The sequence below is a fragment of the Cariama cristata genome, unplaced genomic scaffold, assembly GCF_000690535.1.
Source record: "Cariama cristata isolate BGI_N322 unplaced genomic scaffold, ASM69053v1 scaffold6197, whole genome shotgun sequence".
NCBI classification, from domain to species: domain Eukaryota; kingdom Metazoa; phylum Chordata; class Aves; order Cariamiformes; family Cariamidae; genus Cariama; species Cariama cristata.
The window spans coordinates 8937-29410 of NW_009625986.1; the positions used below are offsets into that span (position 1 = coordinate 8937).

At 35.2% G+C, this 20474-nt stretch overlaps 1 protein-coding gene across 1 annotated transcript in view; it reads left to right on the top strand.

The window, feature by feature from the left end:
- Positions 1–20474, top strand: part of ROCK2 (Rho-associated, coiled-coil containing protein kinase 2) — a 45996-nt gene that overhangs the window by 5223 nt on the left and 20299 nt on the right. Inside the window, 14 exon segments of the mRNA XM_009703827.1 lie at positions 1580–1717; positions 4305–4565; positions 10089–10233; positions 12651–12789; positions 14485–14576; positions 15419–15578; positions 16168–16231; positions 16389–16400; positions 18041–18120; positions 18479–18527; positions 19257–19392; positions 19522–19613; positions 19860–20106; positions 20433–20473. Of these exon segments, the coding sequence (XP_009702129.1) occupies positions 1580–1717; positions 4305–4565; positions 10089–10233; positions 12651–12789; positions 14485–14576; positions 15419–15578; positions 16168–16231; positions 16389–16400; positions 18041–18120; positions 18479–18527; positions 19257–19392; positions 19522–19613; positions 19860–20106; positions 20433–20473 (1656 nt within the window).

Below are 20474 nucleotides of genomic sequence, written 5' to 3' on the forward strand. Positions count from 1 at the left end.
TTCCAAGATTCCACCCCCTCGATGTTTCTCCTATTTCTAGAGATCGTCCCTGTTTGCTTCAGCGACATTAATGTTTACAGCTCCTCAGGAGCAGGGGACTGATACTCCCAGACTTGTAGACCAAATAGGTGCCTCTCTGAAGCTTTGCACTGCAGACATAATGGACCTGAAACATTTACAGCTGTTCAGGAAAAGAGGCTATTAAACATTCTTTCAAGTAGCATAATTAAACTTGGACACTGTATAAAACTAAGAGATTGGGCGATACGGTTTATTTTACTAAATGTGAGGTTTTCCAATGTACCAGAAAATCATAACAGTTTGATTCTGATTTCACAAATTAGTCCACTGAATTTTTTACTTTAATGTGAAGAAAATATGCAAAAACTTAAGATGCAGTTATTTTCTTCTTTTTCTGCTGACTCAGACATCTTACAGCTGAATACTTCTCACCTCAATTTCTGCAATGAACACTCAAGAATGTTAAAAAATTGGTCCTTTAGTAGTTGTTTCATAAAGTAGCATAAATCTAACGTTGTTTCATTAACAAAGTAATGACTTTAAGGATTTTGTTTCATGTCCTTATTCACATGAAGTTTTCAAAAATATTTTCAGATTTTGTCATGAAAGCTTTAATTAAAGTTTTCTAATAAGAATTATGTTATTAATTTTACATCATTTAAGGTGAATTTAAGAAATAGGAGCGGTCTTTTTTGTGAAAAATAACGATTGGAATAGGCTGAAGTGGACTGCTTGCAGAATTTCTATCATGAATGAATGCAACGGATAGATGGTGTTCAGAATAAGAAAATATAGGCAGAGTTGCATTTTATTTCTTGTTACATGATGGAACTTTTGAAGGGGAAACAGACAAGCATTTTATTTTTCTTCTGTAAACAGAATGATTTAATCTTTTTTTTTAGAGTTCTGAGTGATTTGGAGTAGGCCTGTTCACTCAGAAAATGTTAAGAGCAGCAGTCCAGTTCTTTAGAGAAGGATGGTACTTTTCTCATTCTGAGTTTTGGGTTGGGTTGGTTTTTTGGCATGTTTTGTGGTTGGGATTTTTTTGGCTGGTTTTGGGTTTTTTGTTTTTGCTTGTTTGTTTGGGTTTTTTTTAGCAGTTTCAATTTGAGTAAGCAGACTACTGGAGTCAGCTGCCACCTTTATGCTTGTAGCCGTAGTGAGGAAGAGCATACACTTGTGTGGGTGCATCTTCAATAAAACAGATACCTCTTAAGAGGTCCTGCAGCCCTGAGGCGCATCCTTCTCGAGGTCCTGCAGCTCCTCTTCTGGGGTTGCAGCAACAACTGCAGCAGTTGGCCAGGCTCTGACCTGTCGTCCTTCATTTGGCATCTTCCTTGTTCCACCCCTGCTATGTTTTTTGGAGCAGGTGTTAGGTTTTTATTTCCAGGTTTGGAAGTTCTTAAATCCTTACTGTGTAGAAAATTGGGTATATGAAGACCTGGAGGCATCACATCGCATAAAGCAGTTTGCACATAGGAGAAATATACTGTGCTCGTATTCAGTTTTGTAACAAAGCATTTTTAAAAAGTTGTTTCTCTTCTTTCTCAACCAATAGGTTCGCCATAAAATGACACAGAAGGTTTACGCAATGAAGCTACTCAGTAAATTTGAAATGATCAAGAGATCAGATTCAGCCTTTTTCTGGGAAGAAAGAGATATCATGGCCTTCGCCAACAGTCCATGGGTGGTTCAGGTAAGGAAGATATGTAAGAGTGAAGTAATAATAATAAAGCCGTAGATCCTTCCCAGTCTTGAGTTCGTTTTGAATTTACGTCTAAACTCAAATCATGGTTTAAGTTCAGATTTTACTTTTTAAAAATACATATTTACAGCAATTTCACTGAGTTTTGTGTATTTGGCTGTGTTAGAAAGTAGATTAGTTTACATTTTAGTCACTACAGATGCATCACAGAACAGAATTAAACAGATTTTTTAAATACTCACATAATTATTCGGAATAATAGGGAGGTTACCTTTCCAACTAAGAAAAATTCTGTATAGAAATATAGAAACAAATGTCAACATTATTTCCAGTCTTTCCTCTTGATACAGTCAGTTGATCACAGATAATTAGTATTAACAGTGCTTTAAGTAGTTACTGTCTTTTCAGCTGCAATTTGGTGATGGATGAGTGTACACTCCTGGTCTTCTGCAAGGCAAGGAGGTTGTAGCAGTGGTTTGCTTGAGACCATCTTCTGTTTAGTGGTCTGTTACTGCATCTCAGCTCAGAATTAATATCCAAGTAATGGAGACTTGACTTCTTCAGCTGGTCTTGAACACTGTTGCTTGCAGCTGTCTCATGACATATATCATCATGATGTTTGTAATATGAATTATGCCTTTGGGAAGAATTAGTACTGAATATTGCAAATTGTAACTGGTAAATTACACCAATTAATAAAATGAGTAGTGAAAAAGCATATGCTTAGATAAATTGTTAGTACTTCATTTTATTAAATAATTAATACATTTAAATGCTCTCATGTATATTGCCATGCTTCTGTATATTTAATAACTAAAGACTGGCCTTAAGCTTTCCATATATTCTTCGTAACACTTTATCTTATGTATGCAAGAAATGTTTTGCAAGGTTTTTTTTATTTAGGTGTTTTGCTCTTCTGAGCATATTCTGTGTTCTTGCCTATATTCAGCAGAAATACTTAACCAAATAGGTGAATTTTTATTTAGGTTTTTTTTTCTTTTCTAATGACAGTACTTGTCTGGAATTATTTTTATTTAAAGTAACAAGAAATATGTGACACTCAATTTTCAAAGGAAAGTGTAGCAAGCATGATATAAATGGGTGTGTATTTGTAAACAGCAAATGAATTGAAGTGTAGTTGCAATTGTGCCTTCTGTGATGAAGTGTATTAGCGTGAGATATATATATATATAGGTAATGTGGTCCAGTGGGATTGGACATCGAGCTGGTTTTAAGAAAATGTAGCTCCTGTTCTGAGCCAGAAACTGGGACAGATCACACTGCTTCTCTGTGCCTTTTTTTTTTTTTTTAATGTGAAAAACAAGTGAAACCAGAGTCCTAGATAATTTTTTTTTTTTAATTAAATCCCTTGAGGTCAATAATGAAAGTGCTGTATGAAGGCATAGTGTTGTGATTTATTTTTGCGTTATATTAATATCTTTACGTGTGAGAATACAGAGACTATTTTAGATTTTAGTTTAGATTTTAATGACCAAAACAAATATAGTGCAACATAGATGTATTAAAATACGTATTTATAATATAGGTCTTCTGTCATTAATATACAAATAATTCTAATCTAAAGGTCAAATCTCCTTAACAGTGTTCCTGCCTTTATGGGTTCCTTATCCTTCACAAACTCCCTGTTTTTGATTTCCTTTACACACATCCTCTTTCTCAATTGCCTTTGAGTTTTGTGTGGGTAACTTAAAAGGTGTGAATAATTTTACTTTTTAATGTAAAGGAGCAGTATTCCTTGAGAAATAAGGTTAGAGTCTTTCAGAGACTTTTTCACACCCGTCATTGAACGTTTGATAGTAATGCTTTTTGCTGGTTTGGGCCATTTTCAGACCTGGTGATCGTTGGGTGAAATCTCTAAAACTTCAGCACTCTAGGTCTGAAATACATTTTAAAGAGACTCAACTTACTTTCACTGTCACGCCAGTAGGAAACATACTAACTGCAACCTATACCAGACTGTTATTTTATTGTTAAGGATAATTTCTTTGTATTGTGTTACAGTTGTCTTCAGGAACATTTTGTTGTGGGGTTTTGGTTGTTGTTTTTTTTCTTTCTTATTTCAATATACATGTTGATTTAGGACAAAATCAGTAGTGACAACTGTTTTTGTAAATATGTAAAGAGATAAGGAGATTTATAATATATAAAATTGAGAAACAATCTAAGATGCTGTTCACTGTTGAGCTCTTTTCAAATCAATACATGATGCTCCCTTTCTCAGTTTTGATATTTTGCATTTTGACCCAGTGCTGCTTTCTAATACCAAGAAACATGGATATATAGAAGCTCATGCTACTAAAATAATCAGGAAATCTTTTTTGCTTTTTTAAAAATAAAAATTAGGGGATTCTGAAGTTCAGTAAATTTCAAGGTACTGTCATAATTAATGGCAAATGTAGATTATCTGAATAGAAAAATTAAGGTTGCTTTATATCAATCTTGAAAACATATGCTCAAGTTTAATGAAACTTCAAGATAAGAGGCTCTATTCTTCTTCCTAGCTGTCTCTGAGAAGTAATTGTGCTTTTTGTCTTTCCCTTTTTTTTTAATGTTGCAGCTATTTTGTGCCTTTCAAGATGACAAATACTTGTACATGGTAATGGAATACATGCCAGGTGGAGATCTCGTAAACCTTATGAGCAATTACGATGTGCCTGAGAAATGGGCCAAGTTCTATACGGCCGAAGTTGTTCTTGCTCTTGATGCAATTCACTCCATGGGCTTGATACACAGAGATGTGAAGCCTGACAATATGCTTTTAGATAAATATGGGCATCTGAAGCTGGCAGATTTTGGCACTTGCATGAAAATGGATGAAGTAAGTATGCAACTGAATAATTTATCATGTAGAAAACTGTAATTCTAAGGTTATTTTCTTCTGAATTAGAATACACAAAGGAATATTCATCAAATGGTCCATTTAGTTGGAAAGCTGTTCCTTGTCTCCTAGTTTTAAATACAGGGGTACTTTAAATAGTGTAACCTTTTCTATAATAAACTGTTCTGGCACACGGAAGAAGGATGTAAACTTACTTTTTGTTATTTTTGAAAGCATGTGTGTTTATGAATTTCTGAGGTTCATTTTTTTTTGCCAAATGTCTGAAAAGCTTATGAGACAACTCCTAGTTTCAACGTTAGTAACCTTGAAACAGTTTATAAACTGACATTTTTCTGTAAATGAAATTATTTTGTAGGCAAGATACAGTTTCCCCCCCCCCCCCTCTTTTTTTTTTTTTTTTTTTTCCTGAATAAATATTAGTGTTGTGTGTCTAATTGTTCTCACAGCATCCTCTAGTGGTCATTAAAATGAGGTCAGGTAAGGCAGCAGTGGTATGTGATACATTGATTAAAATTTATTTTAGCTATTTGTCAGGATGTCATACATTTTAATTGTCCAGATTTTATCATGTACAGCCAAATACACAGTTTTCTAATGAGATTGTGTAAGAATATTTTACTTTTAACAGGATGTAATACTTTATTAAAGGAGACTTAAAGCTACTATTTGTATTTAAAATATTCCCTGACAAACAGTGTTAGGCTGTAATTTACACAATATATTCTTCCTGTGAAAAATTACACCAGATTCTAAAAAAACTGTGTGTGGATGCGTGTTATGATTTGCCTGGCCTTTGAAAGGTTTCTGTATTAATGTTGGCAAGGATGATCCTTTTAAGCTTATTTGCTTCAATGTGTTAGATTTTTTTTTTCTATATTGTTTAGGCAGTACTTGGTATAATCTCTTCAATCTACTTAATTTGCATTTGCATCATTAAGTTGATGTCTCTTCAGCTGTATCTAGAAGTACTGTCTCTCGTTAGGGTTTTTTTTCTTTTCTGTGACAACATGTTAACTTCATTGAAAAACTACAGCTGTTTATTGCAGTTCAGTCTATTTAGGTAGTCGATTTAGTAGTCTATTGAGGTAGTCTGTTTAGTTTTGCTGATATTGTAGTTGTTATTCTAAATGCAGATAGATTGTTTACCTCTACTTCGATGATTTACTTGCCTATATTTTAGAGGACAGCATTTACTTTGAAAAAAATCAGAAGTAGTACTTGATATCTTAATTTAGTTCTTAAAAAATTAATCTTGGTTTTAAGCCAATAGACTGTGGGTCTTAAGGGAATCTGATCTTCATCAGAAGAGACAATAAAAAAAATCAGAAAATTCATAATATAAATCTACCAAAAAAGGATGATCCTTTTATGCTGTTTTAGGGATCCCAGAAATGGTGAACCTAAGCCTTTTTTTCCTTTTTTTTTTTTTTTGTGGTTTGTTTGTTTGTTTGTTTGTTGCTGCTGTTAAAAGAATGTAATACTAAAATGTGGTTGATTATATTATAAATGTGAGAAGTGCATGCACGTTCCTCATAAAGAGTTACAGTGAGCTTCAGTTTGGACTGGGCATCATCAATGAACCACTGATCTGCTAAAGAAGTTAATTTTTTAACAGATTACATTTTAAGTTCTTCATGTTTCTCAGACTCAGTGGAACGGCAAAAATTTTTTACACAGGAAGCTTTAGAAGTTGAGAGGTTCTGGATTGTCTCCAAATCTCATGCTGCTACTTACAAAACATGAACACATCCCAGCTGTGTAAATACAATATTGGTGTTGGCAGGATGATTTCTAGAAAATATATGCTTACCCAGTACTTATTTATTTTTTTCTGATTTGGAGTTCTTTTAGCAGTTGTGCACATTAGTATCTTCCTTATGCTGTTGAGAGCCCAGGAAAGTTCTGCTGCAATTTGGTGAGAGACTTTCTGATCTCTGCTGTGGAATTGAATTGGGTGTCCTCTCAAGGCTTCCAGGCCAGTCCAGACACTTGCAGCAGAATTTCTCCTTACCAGTATGTCAAAAGAATTGCTAAGTGTTTTAGTGATCTTTTCCAACATAAAAGGAACTGACCTGTTTATGGTCAGTTGTGATGGTTTTGGGGTTTGTGGGGTTTTTGATTTTTTGCTTTTTAAAAAATGTGCAACAAGGCGAGTATTTCTATAATTACATAAAGAATAGAATTGGCCTCAAAGGTTTAGTAGGAGCTGTTGTTCCCTTTTGGTATTTAGGTATGATAAGGTAGCCCAGGGCAGGTTTCACCAGACTCTATCTAATCTTCAGGTTTTATATAAGAAACTAGGCAACAGTTGGCTTTGGTAGGTATTGTAGAGCCAGGAGCTCCTGGTGTTGCCAGGCTCAGTACATAATGCTGTCTTGTGCTATAAATGAGCTTTTAGAAGAGCACAGGTTTAGAGGATATCTGTTGAAAAAAGATGTGACCAAAAGAAGGGATGTTCTTTTAGCTGAAAGAAGGAATGAGTTCCTGTTCCTTGTCTTCAGCAATGTAATTCTGAATTCTGAATTATGCTAGGAAACACTGCAGCCTCACCACCAAGTTGTTGTAAGCTGTAGAATATGCTGTGTCTTCTGGATGGCCTTTTTTAGAATTCTGCACCGTGCATCTCTTGCACAGCTGCAGGAAATGAGTTCCAAGATCCACCTTGACCTTTTGAGGTGATGAGAAAAGTCTCAGGTAAAACAGTGGCTTGAGACTCCCGAAAGGAAGCTTTGTATGAGAACTGCTATAATAAGTATGCTGCTCAGGCATAAAACAGAGGCTTAGTATTTGAAGCATGGGAGTAACACTTTGGAGAAAACAGCACCCTTTAGATCTCTTCAAATGCTGAAGTACAGAAGGCAGAAGTCATCGTGCAGAATGTAGGTACTGTCAGGATGCCATGTACTGCAGAGAGAGGACTTTCCTGTTTACTTGGCTTTGATGCCAGAGATCATAGAAGCTAGTCTGACTGCAGTATTAAGAGTATCTAGTGCTTAAAAATACATACAGAGCAACACCCAAGATCTTTGAAAAAACAAGTGTGTAAACGAGAGGAACAGAAATCTAGTAATATTATATTCAGGTGATAATGGACCAACCTCCCCAGGGACATGGTAGAATCTCCATTGCTGGTTGTTTTCAAGATGCAGTCGGACAGGGTGCTAGATAATCTCATCTAGGCTCCCTTTCCTGTGACAGGTTGGGCCAGATGATCTTTCAGGGTCCGTTTCAACCTGGGCTGTTCTGTGATTCCGTGAATGCATTTTTAGAGTTGTCGCTGAGACAGAAGGTAGAGAGTTTTACAGGAAGTAGGTACAACCAACTCCATGTGCCTCAGGGAGATACAGTCCATTAAAAACTGATGTTAGCATGCAGGGTCCTTTTAACTGTAGAAGTAGTTTTTTGTTTTACTGTTCAATTCTTTGACGTCTTGTCTGAAAACTTAAGGCATTGTTACTTGGAGTTCTTTAGCATCTATAATGTCATTGGGAAGAACTTTGTTGTTACAGATCAGCTATCAGACTTGGGTAGGGCTGGCATTTTTTGGACACAACCTTTGCTTTGTTTGCATAAGACTTCATAAAATATCAACATGTATAACGTATTAAAAAGTGTTCTTGTTTTGGTGTATTAATTATAGAGGAACACGAAATGGGGTGTTATTAAATGCTTAGGTTTCAAGGTGATGAGGCTGTGACTGAAGCTGCGGTCTTCAGAGAAGTCTTTTAAAACTGTTTCAGTGACTGTTTTTAAAGAAGCTTCTTACCTAGAGAGGGATTCCGGTGGCTTCAGCCAGTCTTCACTGGGCGAAGATTCAGACTTTCCCTTGTTGTAAGTTTGCATTTGGATAAGGAAGAGATAGACACGCAGCAGTGTTGGAGGCCTCATTAAGATGCCACAGTCCTACTAGATCAGCAGAATCGCATGAGCCTAGAGCAATTCCTCCAGTGCTGAAAGCAGAGAGAGGCTTAAGCTTCAGAGGAGACCTGTAGATTTGTGCACAAAGTGCTGTTACAAGCAGGATTTTCAAATAATGGTTCCTGCCATGTGCCAGATCCATTTTTGAAAGTTCTCAGCTTTAGATTTCTGGAGCATTTGGGCCTTAGTTTATTTCCCAGTGTTAAAATGTGTTCATCTGTATTCTTCTTTGTCCAGAGAATGCATTAGGTCTTCTGAAAAGTTTTAACTTCATTTTCTTATTCCGGGATGATCAAGCTATGTGCTATCTGGTTCATATTATATAGAAAGTAGAAGTTAATCTGCTCTTCATTCTGGAACTGAGAAGTTAAAGTTCCTTTAGGTTTCAACTTCAGCGTGGAGTTGCAGAAGATGATAGGCATTTGCCAGGAGGACCTTTGAAGTACTCCTTAGGCCTCTGCAGTATTTAGTCATCACTTTAGTTTTTGCCTGCCAGTTCATGACTTTCCAGGATTCTGGTTTAGTACATAAATAAAAGCTTTTGGCAGTTCATATTGTGTGTGAAAATAAATATTGTAATTCGGCGTCTTAACTTTTACATGTCAATACAATTACCAAAGCAATATACTTCTCCTTTTTTCTTTAAACATGTATTTTGACTTTAGTCGTTGCTACTAATACTCTGTATTAATACTCAGAAATACTATATATTGCCAGTCATGCTGATGGCAAAATGCATGAAGTAAACTGTAAGATGATGTAGAAAATATTTCAGGTTGAGAAACAGAATAAAAGTTGAGTGTATTTTTGGTACTTCTCTAACTCCATCCAGGATTTCATTTCATTCACCCATCTGGTCTCTCTGAAATGAATGCAGTGAATTTGATTAAGGGAAACAAGGCTTACAAGTCTGAACCAGCATGCTGGCAGATCTGACGATGCTTTTGCGTCACTTAGCCCCTGCATTTTTAGTCTCTCAGTGTGAAGCAAAGAGGATGAAGAATCATTCCATTAATACAACTATGTTATGTTAATGTATTATATGTTAATAAAAAAACTTCTGCTTTAAAAAAGCTTTTCTGTTCTTTAAAAATAACTTTTCCGTTTATTTTTTTCCTATCTTTAAATAAAGACTAAGGTGTGACTAGAAGAATTTACTTGTAACTTGATTTACTGTCTCAGTTAGAACTGTTACGCATCTGCTCTGTAGGGCCTAGAGCTCACAGCTTGTCAAAATTATTCTGAAGTTTGTCCCTGAATTCAGTGAGATAAGGAGAAGTCTGATATGGTATGTAGCTTCATATTGAAACCAATGGTAAAAATCATAAAATTGGTCAATTTTTGAAAGGTGTAATCAAGAAAAACCTCTATGGAGTAGGCAGGGGAGAGCACATTACCAGGAATTGTCATTTCAGTCCATATTGCTTCTGGAGTGAAAAAAAAAAAAAAGTCTTTCAAAGACATTCCTCAAACCAAATATTTTGGGCTATATTTTTTATGTTTTTCTGGTCTACTAATAGGTGAGTTGTTTAAAGACTCAGAAGTATTTTTAATTGAACTGTTTGAATTCTTGCTGTTGCACAGACGGGTATGGTGCGCTGCGATACAGCTGTGGGAACCCCCGACTACATATCGCCTGAAGTTTTGAAATCGCAAGGAGGTGATGGTTATTATGGACGGGAATGTGACTGGTGGTCTGTAGGAGTTTTCCTTTTTGAGATGCTAGTTGGTAAGTAGTGATTTTTTTCTGCTAATGAGATTATCGTTGAGTCTTTACTGTGCCTTTAGCTGTACTTTGCTGCAAGGGAGCTGACTGTAGCTCACTATCTAACAGCTTCTGACTTTTGGCTGATGCTGTTGTTTCATTCCTGTTCTCTTTGCTCTCTGTCGCTGTTATGCTGCGACAGCTGTTTGCGTGCTTGCTCAATGATTAGTTCCCTGACTTGGTTCAGCTTAGAACTAATTCTTAGAATAGTTTTAACTTGGGTCAGCTACCTTACTGTCCCATGAATGTTTGTGCCACCTCAGGGACAGTACTGAGTTTTCAGGGATGCAGAGATGGGAAAGGAATGGGAAGGGCAGGACTGCCCTCTTCTTTTTCTCTTCTTTTTTTTTTTCTTTCTTCCTTTTTTTCCTTTTGTTCCCCCCCCCCGGCATTTTTTTTCCCCAGCACTAGCAATGGCTTCCATTAGGTCAAAATGAGTGGAGGTATGCCTTGATTTTTTCTTTTATGCTTGAGTCAGGATTTTCCAGTAAAATACACTGGACTGCTATGGCAGCAAACATAGAATATAATCTGTTAAGGAGATGAGTCATCTGCATCTTAAAATACAGTGAGGATCAGTGTTATACTTTGGTAGCAAAATACTGATTATAGAAGGATGGAATTGAGCATATAATTATTAAAAATCCAAATCAGCATGTTCTGGGAATATTGCAGATTTGATGTTTCTGGTGTCCTGAGCCAGGAAAGACATTTGGATATATGATGCTATTACAATCTCTGTGTCTTTCAGAGTTAAGACATTTTGGCTTACAAAAAATGTGTTTTATGATTAATAATCTCTCATAAACAATTTTAGCAATAAGTAAAATTCTTCAGTTACTAGAATATTGGACATAGCTGTCCTGAATATTTTCTGGGAGACTTTTTCCCCGCCCCCCCTTGTATCTGAGGAGGATTCTTCCCTTTTTATCCTTCTAACAAAAACATTGTTTTAAAAATGAAATCTTACTTAGTTGCTCCATATCCCATGCATTGGTAGAAAGTATCTTATTTTTGTTTGTGTTCAAATATCAGATTCTGCCTATGGCCTTCTAAAACTTTATGCTTTAAAGAAAGCACAGAAAGCGTTCTGCTCTGTTGTTCTGGTTTTAGTAAAGACGCAGTACTACTATTTATTGTGTGCTTAACTAAAAGCTAAAATGTTAGTCACAGGATGAATCCTAACATTAGTTCAGTGACTTAGAATAGTTTTGAAGTGTGGCCTAAATCAAAGCTGTTTGAGGCTGAAGACAATTAAGAAGGGGAAGGTTTGGAAAGAGAGAATCAGCAGCAAATATCAGTGATTTCCCCCCCTCCAATGTACTGGTATGGCAACCTAATGAATGTACTAAAAGTTTAGAAGTTTAATTCAAGCTAATGTGTACTAATTTCTTATTTTGTCATAAAATGACAGAAAGAAGGTAAAGGTTTGTACATTTTTTCGTGTACCTGGCTTTTGAAATTTTCCATACCTTGTTGGAAGCATGCAGTCAGCATGCCAACTGCCCTGCCAGGTGATCCCTCCCTGATGCAGCACACTGGGATGGAGGAGAGACCCGAGCTCATGGATTGATTGGTCACCTCCTCTATTAAACTTATGGGTTAGTTGAGAGAAAGGGTTTATGTAAAAGTTGCAGCCTCTTCATTACTGACCCGAACCATTTGTATGTTCAGAATGTTGCCAATTAACTTGGATGTCAGTTACCTTTATCGATACTGATTCTTTTCAGTTGTCTCCATTTTACCTTTCTTACGGATATTTGCAAAGAAACTAGACTTAACTAAAGCTTATGCTGGAAACCTTTGGGTGAGGAAGGTCTATCATTTTAAAAGTCACCTGCCCATGTTAATATGGGCACCCAAGCTAATATAATTTGTCAGTCAACAAGATTTATTAATATGGGTTTAACAGTGCAGTAACACACTGTGAAAGCTCCTGCTCAGAGCTGGCTTGCCGTAGGCAGCTCCAGGGGTAGGCAGGGTAGACCTGCATGCCTCTGAAACGGTCTTTGGAGAGCTTTGGTGGATTCTTTCCAACAAATGCCCATTAGCAAATCTTTAATGAGTTTTCATCTGTTATACCCATGAAAGCACTTAAAGATGGGGATTTATGTGGCTGTCAGCCATCACATAAATGAGAAAGCACAGTGATAGTCTTCAGGTAGAACAAAAGATGGAATTCACTGGGCAAAATTGGTAGTGATATACAGGGCAAAAAACGGTTCAGTTTGTAACACAGGCGTTTTAGAGAAGGAATATTTTTAATAGTATACATTATTTTGTACCTGCATTCCAATTTTACTTTGTATCTTTTATCTTTCTTGACTTACCCAACTTGAGCATGTCTGAAAATCACAGCCAATTTACCATTTTATTTTCAGGCGATACTCCTTTTTATGCAGACTCGCTAGTAGGAACGTACAGTAAAATTATGGATCATAAGAACTCATTACATTTCCCGGATGATGTGGAAATCTCTAAGCATGCAAAGAACCTTATCTGTGCCTTTTTAACTGATAGGTAAGTGCAAGTATTATTCTGGTACTGGTTTTTTTTTAGATGGCATTAGCACATGTACATTGTTAAAAATTAACTCCTTCCATTACTTTTTCTAATCTCTGTTCAAATCTCTTCTACAAAATCTCCTGCTCTCTAGTTTTTCTTCAGGGATGTTTCTTCCGCGTACAGTATTTTATTTCTATGAGCAATTCTGACAGCTCTTGTTAACAACACAATTAGTGCCAGACAAATCCTTCCAATTGCGGTGTATAATGCAGTAACAAACTGCATTACAAACAAACAAAAGGTTGAAAGTAATTTGGAAGCCTCAAGGCAGCGACAAAATTGTTGTGCTCAGTGTCTAAGTGGGTGTTACTGAAAAAAATGAAAGCAAATACTTTTATGAAAATAAGCATGTATTTACTGAGTTTGTTTAAGCTTTCTTAGAAAGTTTGAACTTTTTCATTTGCTTTGTAGTATTAATTGACAAGTATAGCTAACAAATCAAGGATATTGTTTTGGCTATAAATTGATCCTAGAGGTCTCCCTTTGTGGAACGCAGCCGTTTATTGATATTAAGCTGTGCAAGCTTGTTCTTGACCTGAACACTTACATTTTCTTTAGCTCCAGAAAGCAGAGATTTCTCTGATTTAAAAGAACACTGTATATCCATACTTAACTCTGGATCAGTGATGCCTTCTTATACTTCCCTGTGGTCACCTGAGTTTGGCTACAGCAGAGCATCTAGCCTTTGTAGAATGAGGGATTAGGAAAAAAAAATTGGCTTATAATGGGGTTTGCATTCAAAGAGAGATTGTTTGCTCTGTTGAGCAAGATCATGGTTACTCAGGAAGGATGTGCTTTAACAGCATTTTTCACCCTTAGTAGCTGAAGGGTAGAGAGAAAATACGAGTAGAATTTAATAATGTCAGTGCAGCGAGGTGTACTTCCACTACGTGTGTCTGTCTTCCTGTTTATATTTAATACAGTGCTTGAGCAATTTATTTGAAACAGATGCCTTCTTTCTGTATGCGTGATCACTGCTGAAGCACTTAAAGAAGGAATAAGCATCAACCCTATGATTTATTAGTTCTTTTACGTGCATTGTTTTTATGTCCTGTTCTTGTAGATAGTTTTAGGAGAGACTCTTCTGGTCAAACTAAAAGTTTCTTATTGCTCTAAAGATTTACTTCACTGCAAATATCAGCACAAGATTTGTCAGGGTTAGTTATGGGGCAGAGGATGGAATTCTTAAAACGTTTATTTCAGTCCAACTTTGAATAACTGTTCTGTGCAGTAAGTCAGACCTTCCTTCATTTGCGTCTTAAGGTTTGTCATGTGGTTTGGCAGACACAGAACTTCTGCAGTTTTTTTCCCCTGAGGGTGTTGGGTTTTTGTTTGTGTTTTTAGTTTTTTCTTAGTTTTTGCCTCAGTGCTGTCTTTCTTGCTTTACTCCCCACGTGGCAGACTCCAAATTCTGGACATTTTAGCAGTCGCAGGGAGAGTACATGCTAAGGAACAGAGTACGTTTTGTATAAGAAACTACAGATCAGTGGTTGGTGGGTTTTTAATTTTTTTTTTTATTTGACCATTAATGTGGTTAACACAGACAATCTTTACTGAAAGTTTCTTTGCTGCTTATAAGCAAGTCAGAATTTAAATGATAAAAAAGTGCTATTTTTCCTAATGTGAGTTTGGCTTAATTGCTTTGTTTAGGGATGTGCGACTTGGGAGAAATGGGGTAGAAGAAATAAAGCATCACCCTTTCTTCAAGAGTGATCAGTGGAACTGGGACAACATTCGAGAGAGTAAGTAAATTAGCTTAAAAGTTCTATTTTTATCCAGTATTTGCAGTAGTAGAAATGAAAAAACTTCAGGCTGTATAAATTAAGTATTTTCTATCTATGTAGAATTTTGCTCAAACTTCCACATTTAGCATTTGTATTATAAAAACTCTTATCAGTAAGGGTTAGTAAATACACATTTTTCCTACTGGAATTATCCTCACTGTTATTGTGCTTTTAATGTATAGATTTCCATTTTGAACAACAGAACTGGATGTTCCAGAATTCTAACTGAAAAAGAATGCATGTTAAGTTCTGTTTCGTTGTGGCTTTTGTTGTTTTCTTTTGGGGTATTTATTTTTGGTTTTTTTGTTGGTTTTTGGGGGTTTGATTTTTGGTTGGGTTTTTTTGTTTGTTATTTGTTTGTGGTTTTTGATTTTTTTGGTATTTTTTTTTTTTTAACCTTACAGTAGTGAAGACAGTAGTTTGACAGTGGTCTTGTCAGTTTTGTGGCTTTTCATTTAAGGCATTGCGAACTTGGTAGCTTTAGGTAAAAATCTGAAGTATATCAGTTCAGATCATGAACTTGATCATAACTTCTAAAGTCATGTATTTACTAAAATTTCTTAAAATGATGATTGTATTTAGTGTGTTGTGCATTAGATATTCTGTGCATTAGGCAACTAATGTAAAAATAGATTTCTCTAGAAAAAATGTTCACAGTAATATTTACAGATCTGCTGCATGGTTAATACATATTTAACTAGTAGGACAACATATATTACAGTCTTTTTAACGGTATAGAGATACCAGTATATAGCCAAGTGGCTGAATCTTGACGTTGATCTTTTCTCCCCTTTTTATAGCTGCTGCTCCTGTTGTTCCTGAGCTTAGCAGTGATATAGATAGCAGTAATTTTGATGACATTGAGGACGACAAGGGAGACGTGGAAACCTTTCCAATCCCCAAAGCCTTCGTGGGAAACCAGCTGCCTTTTATAGGATTTACCTACTATAGAGACAATTTGTATGTGATATTTTTAGAAGTACACCTGCAGATTTTTCTTATATCCTATCCTTTTTTTCACTCTAGATACATAATTTATTCATTGCATTACATTCATTTATGTCCAGTGGCGAAGGTACAAAATGCAGAGTTTAAGTAGAATATATCATTTGCTACTATTCTGGTATTTTGATAACTCTGATTAAACATAGTATTTTTATATGCACAAAATTATATAGCCTCTTAAAAAAATCTTTTAGGGTTAAAATACTGATAGATTTGTAGTTTAGTTCTAAAATGGCTTTTTATTAGTAGCTTTAGAAAAAAGTTCACACAAGACAATAGCTTGCTAGGACTCAACTTGCATAGTTAAATAATTGTATTATTAAAAACTTACGAGCTACTGTAGATTTGAAAACATATGTTATGCTTCAGAAAAGATTCACATCAGAAAGTTGCACTCACACTAAAATAAACAAACTTCATTCTGAGAACAGTGTAGGTCAAATTAAGACTTGAGAGAATTGATTAAAATGAGTTGAGTGGCAAGGTTGCCAGAGTTGTTGAAAACTTGAATAGAGCTGGAGGGATTTGGTTTTGTTTTTGACAGGTTGCTAAGTGACTCCTCTCAGTCTTGCAGAGAAAATGAATCTGTGCAATCTAGTAAAAATGAGGTTAGTGCTTTTTTTTGTAAGTATTAATGGCATGATTAACTAATTTTGTTAAGTCTGTTAAGAAAAGATAAAGTCTGAAGTAAGTTTTCAAGAAATTTGGGGGGAGGCTTTTTGTCTTTTAATAATCCTCAATAAAAATGATATTGTCTATTTACAGGACAGCAAGGAGGTAAGTATGTTATTTGAATTATGAAAGGAATAAAAAAATTTCTATGTAAGTTATGTGAATGTGAAATATCTTAAATATTTATTCACCAAATTGTTAACAGTAAACCCGTTATATTCTGAAACAGTTGTACTCAAGCATTAAGGTACTATAGTATAAAGATGAATGAATACAGGTTTTTCTCAAATTCTTTTGGCATCTAAAGTTTGTTTCGAAAACAAATGTGTAAGGCTGTGTTTGCCACAAACAGCATCACTCTTGGGAAGGTTGTGAATTTTGGCTCCATGCTTGCCTGAGTGATTCATGACTGATTTATTCAGAGTTTGGAAAAGTAAATTGTCACCTGCAGTGTTAAAGGAATGTTCAAATCATGCTCTCGGTTGAAATGAGTGTATGGAATGTGTTTATCCAGGTTTTGAAGACTGACAATTGAATTTAAATTTGCAGATGACATGAGAATGCTGTGGAATTTTCATGTATTTACTTCATTATGTTACTTAAACATTTGTATTATTCAAGTGTAGACAGTATACTGTTAACATTTCTTAAAACTTGCAATTCCTTTTCAAAGTTTAAAAAATAAGCAAATGCATTATTTATTGACCAGCATAAATTTAAATGCAAATGTTTATTAGACTCCACTTCATTGCTTCCTGTGATTGCTGAATAGATGAATAGTTACAGACATTGCTGAATAGATTAATAGTTTTAGAGTTTCCTTTTTAAAAAGAAATGCTACTGCTGTTCAAAATACATAGTGTCACATTCGTAATGTTTGCTTTATGTTGTGATATTAAAAGTAGTTGGTAAAATTTTGCACTTTATTTCTGACAACTATTTTTATTTGTATTTTCTCAAGCAATTAATCTCTGATTTTGATGTCCTTTTCAGTGTTCCTGTTCTGGGAATCTTCTAATTGTAACAATTATAAAATGTTTTAGAAAACCACATTTTTACATTTCATGTTTGGAGGATAGGGGAGGAGCAGGGAAGGGAGGAAAATAAATGCATTTGGAAGCCTGAAGACATGAGGCGAATCCAAAATTTATTATTTATAATTTAATTAATATTTGGGTACTTGACTCACAGTTTCCTTTTAATATTTTAGTAAGCAAAACAAAGCATTCCCAAACTTGAAACGTGTATGTCAGTTTCTGTATGTGTTAGACTAAGAAATTCTTCTTTATGTGAGGTCATTGAGCATGCTTAGTAATATTCTCTGAATATTCAATTTGATCAAGTGCCCCCCTTCTTCTTTTTTAATTTTATTTAGAAGAGACTATCCCAAAAATCCTGCTGCAGTGGAAAGTCTCTGTCTACAGAGAAAAGAGTACAGCAAAGGACCAGTAACAGTATTCTTTGCCTGTAGAAATTTTGACTCACAATCTGTGGCACATAATTCTGTGATGGTTAGATTAACATAGCATGCAGCAAATTTTGTTGGTACAGATCTGTATCTTTAAAATCATCAGGATTAATACCTTGTAAAGATGTAACCGTCTAGTGATGGTTTTGAATTCAGTCTTCCACTATATTCTTTTATTTTCCTTGCTTTCCCTTTTTTTGTTATTTAATTGAATTACACTTGGTTTATGTGATAGCATTTTTATATGTGGGCCATGCTTTTTTGACATTTTACACAGTTTCAGAAAAAACTAAGCAAGCTAGAGGAACAGCTCAGTAATGAATTACAAGCCAAAGATGAACTAGAACAGAAATACAGGTGAGACTATTTTGATATGTTTGGTATGTTTATAAAGAAGTTCTATTATACCTTTTCTTTTTGAATGCTTAAAAGAATTTTAATCCACTTTGAGGATTCCTGACCCTCCAAGCAGACCTCACTGTAAATTGTTGGCTTAATTTTTGCTACTCCTGTGACTACTGTTTTATTCCTTTTTTTTTTTTTGCGTTAACACTCCATGAGAATCTCTCTGTTGTTTGAGTGATTTCCTCAGTCCTTGAAGTTTCATGTGATTGCTGAAAATAGAATATCTTACATAAAATTAATGAGACACATCCAAACATTCTAATTTCTGTATAATCAGCAGGGTTTAAAAATATTTTTCAAATCTCTTCAGGTCTACTAATACTCGTTTAGAGAAGATAGTGAAAGAACTAGATGAAGAGGTAAGTCCGTAGTTATTTCTTATTGGAATTAGAACTTAACATTTGTGTGTGGCTTTTTTGCTTAGGAAATGGCAAATTGCTTTTGAGTAGCGGTGTATTTATAGCAAGTAATACCCATTGATTTCTTGATATTCACAAGCATGACATTGTTGTCACTGCTAAAATATTTTCATTATGATTTCTGTCCTACAACTATGCATTTGTTTCCAGAATTAGTATTTTACCATATTTTTCATTTGGAGGACCGCGTGATACAAATGTCCCATATACAATTCTAAAAGTTGAAGATGCGAGAGTAATGTTGCTAGAAGAGGAAGGCCATTCTTCGCATTGTTCAGACAGCGACAGTAGAAGGACCCTATTTCTTGCCCAGCTTTGCACCCTAGTACTACTACAAATTTGTCATATCTTTAGTGGATGTGTACAACTTAATGTGTTGGTCATCCAGGCGCATGTCAAGACCTTACATTACATCTGTGCTTCCAGAGTGGCTGCTAGGCAGGTTCACCAGATTTGTCAAATCCAAACAATCTTTAAATTGTAAGAGCTCCTGGCCATAGTCATCCTGGACTGGATTTGATGACACGTTCTGATATGCTGTGTTTGCGGCAGGCAAATAGACTGTGTCTCCATTACAAACTAAACTGAGTGCATGAGCTGTCTTTTTATCATTTAAAGAATACCACTCTTCTGTATGTAATTAGTGGTGTTTTCTTCAAATATATCCAGATAACTTCAAGGAAAAATGTAGAGACTGCAGTCAGACAGTTAGAAAGAGAGAAGGCTCTTCTTCAGCATAAGAACACAGAATACCAGAGAAAAGCAGAACATGAAGCAGATAAGAAACGCAATTTGGAAAATGAAGGTATGTTGAACCATGCTTGAAGGGTTCCATTTTGATGTGGGTTTTTAAAAGATAAAATAAATGAATTACAGTTCAAATTGAAACTTTTTCATGAGAGTGATTAACAATGTTGAATTCTTTTTCTTACAGTTAACAGTTTGAAAGACCAGCTTGAAGATTTAAAAAAGAGGAATCAGAACTCTCAAATATCCAATGAGAAAATCAATCAACTACAAAGACAGGCATGCCAACTTTATATATGTATATTTTAAAATAATTGCTGTTTAAAGTACAGATTTTGTTAGTAGAGGAGGGATTGAAATGTGTAATGGAGTTTTAAAAGCTGTTCTTTCTTGTCATGTTCTGGCATTCAAAAGTAATCCTAAAGTACACTCCTTTTTATTTCTTTAATCCATGAAAATTCTGTAGTAGAAATGGTAGTTGTTATATTTTAGTTATTTCTGAAGTATGTTTTTATCAATCTTTAGTTGGATGAAGCCAATTCTTTGCTGCGGTCAGAGTCTGATACTGCAGCCAGGTTAAGGAAGAACCAGACAGAAAGCACGAAGCAAATCCAGCAGTTGGAAACTAATAATAGAGAACTACAAGATAAGAACTGCCTGCTGGAGAATGCAAAACTCAAACTGGAGAAGGACTTTCTCAATCTTCAGTCAGCTCTAGAATCAGAAAGGAGAGATCGAAGTCATGGATCAGAGATTATCAGTGATTTACAAGGTATTCCTGCAAATCTTCTGAAGTTAAGCTTGCTTCTTGTTTCAGAAATAAACATAGGTTTTGGTGGTGTTATTTGAGCTTCAGATTGTGACAAGATTAGTGTGCTGTTCTATACAATTATATAAGTGCAGACACATTTTTAAGAGAAAATGCGTGATGACGCTTATGAAATGTTACTGATAACTTTTAAAATCACTCCAAAGGGAGATGTTCTTAATAGTCAGAATTAGAAGCTGTTACATTTGAAAAATTTTCTCTAAGTGGATAAAATACATTCTTTCTTCACACACATTGCCCAGCCTCATTCATGTTTTGGTCATTTTTAGGTCGAATATCTAGCCTTGAAGAAGAAGTGAAAAATGGAAAGA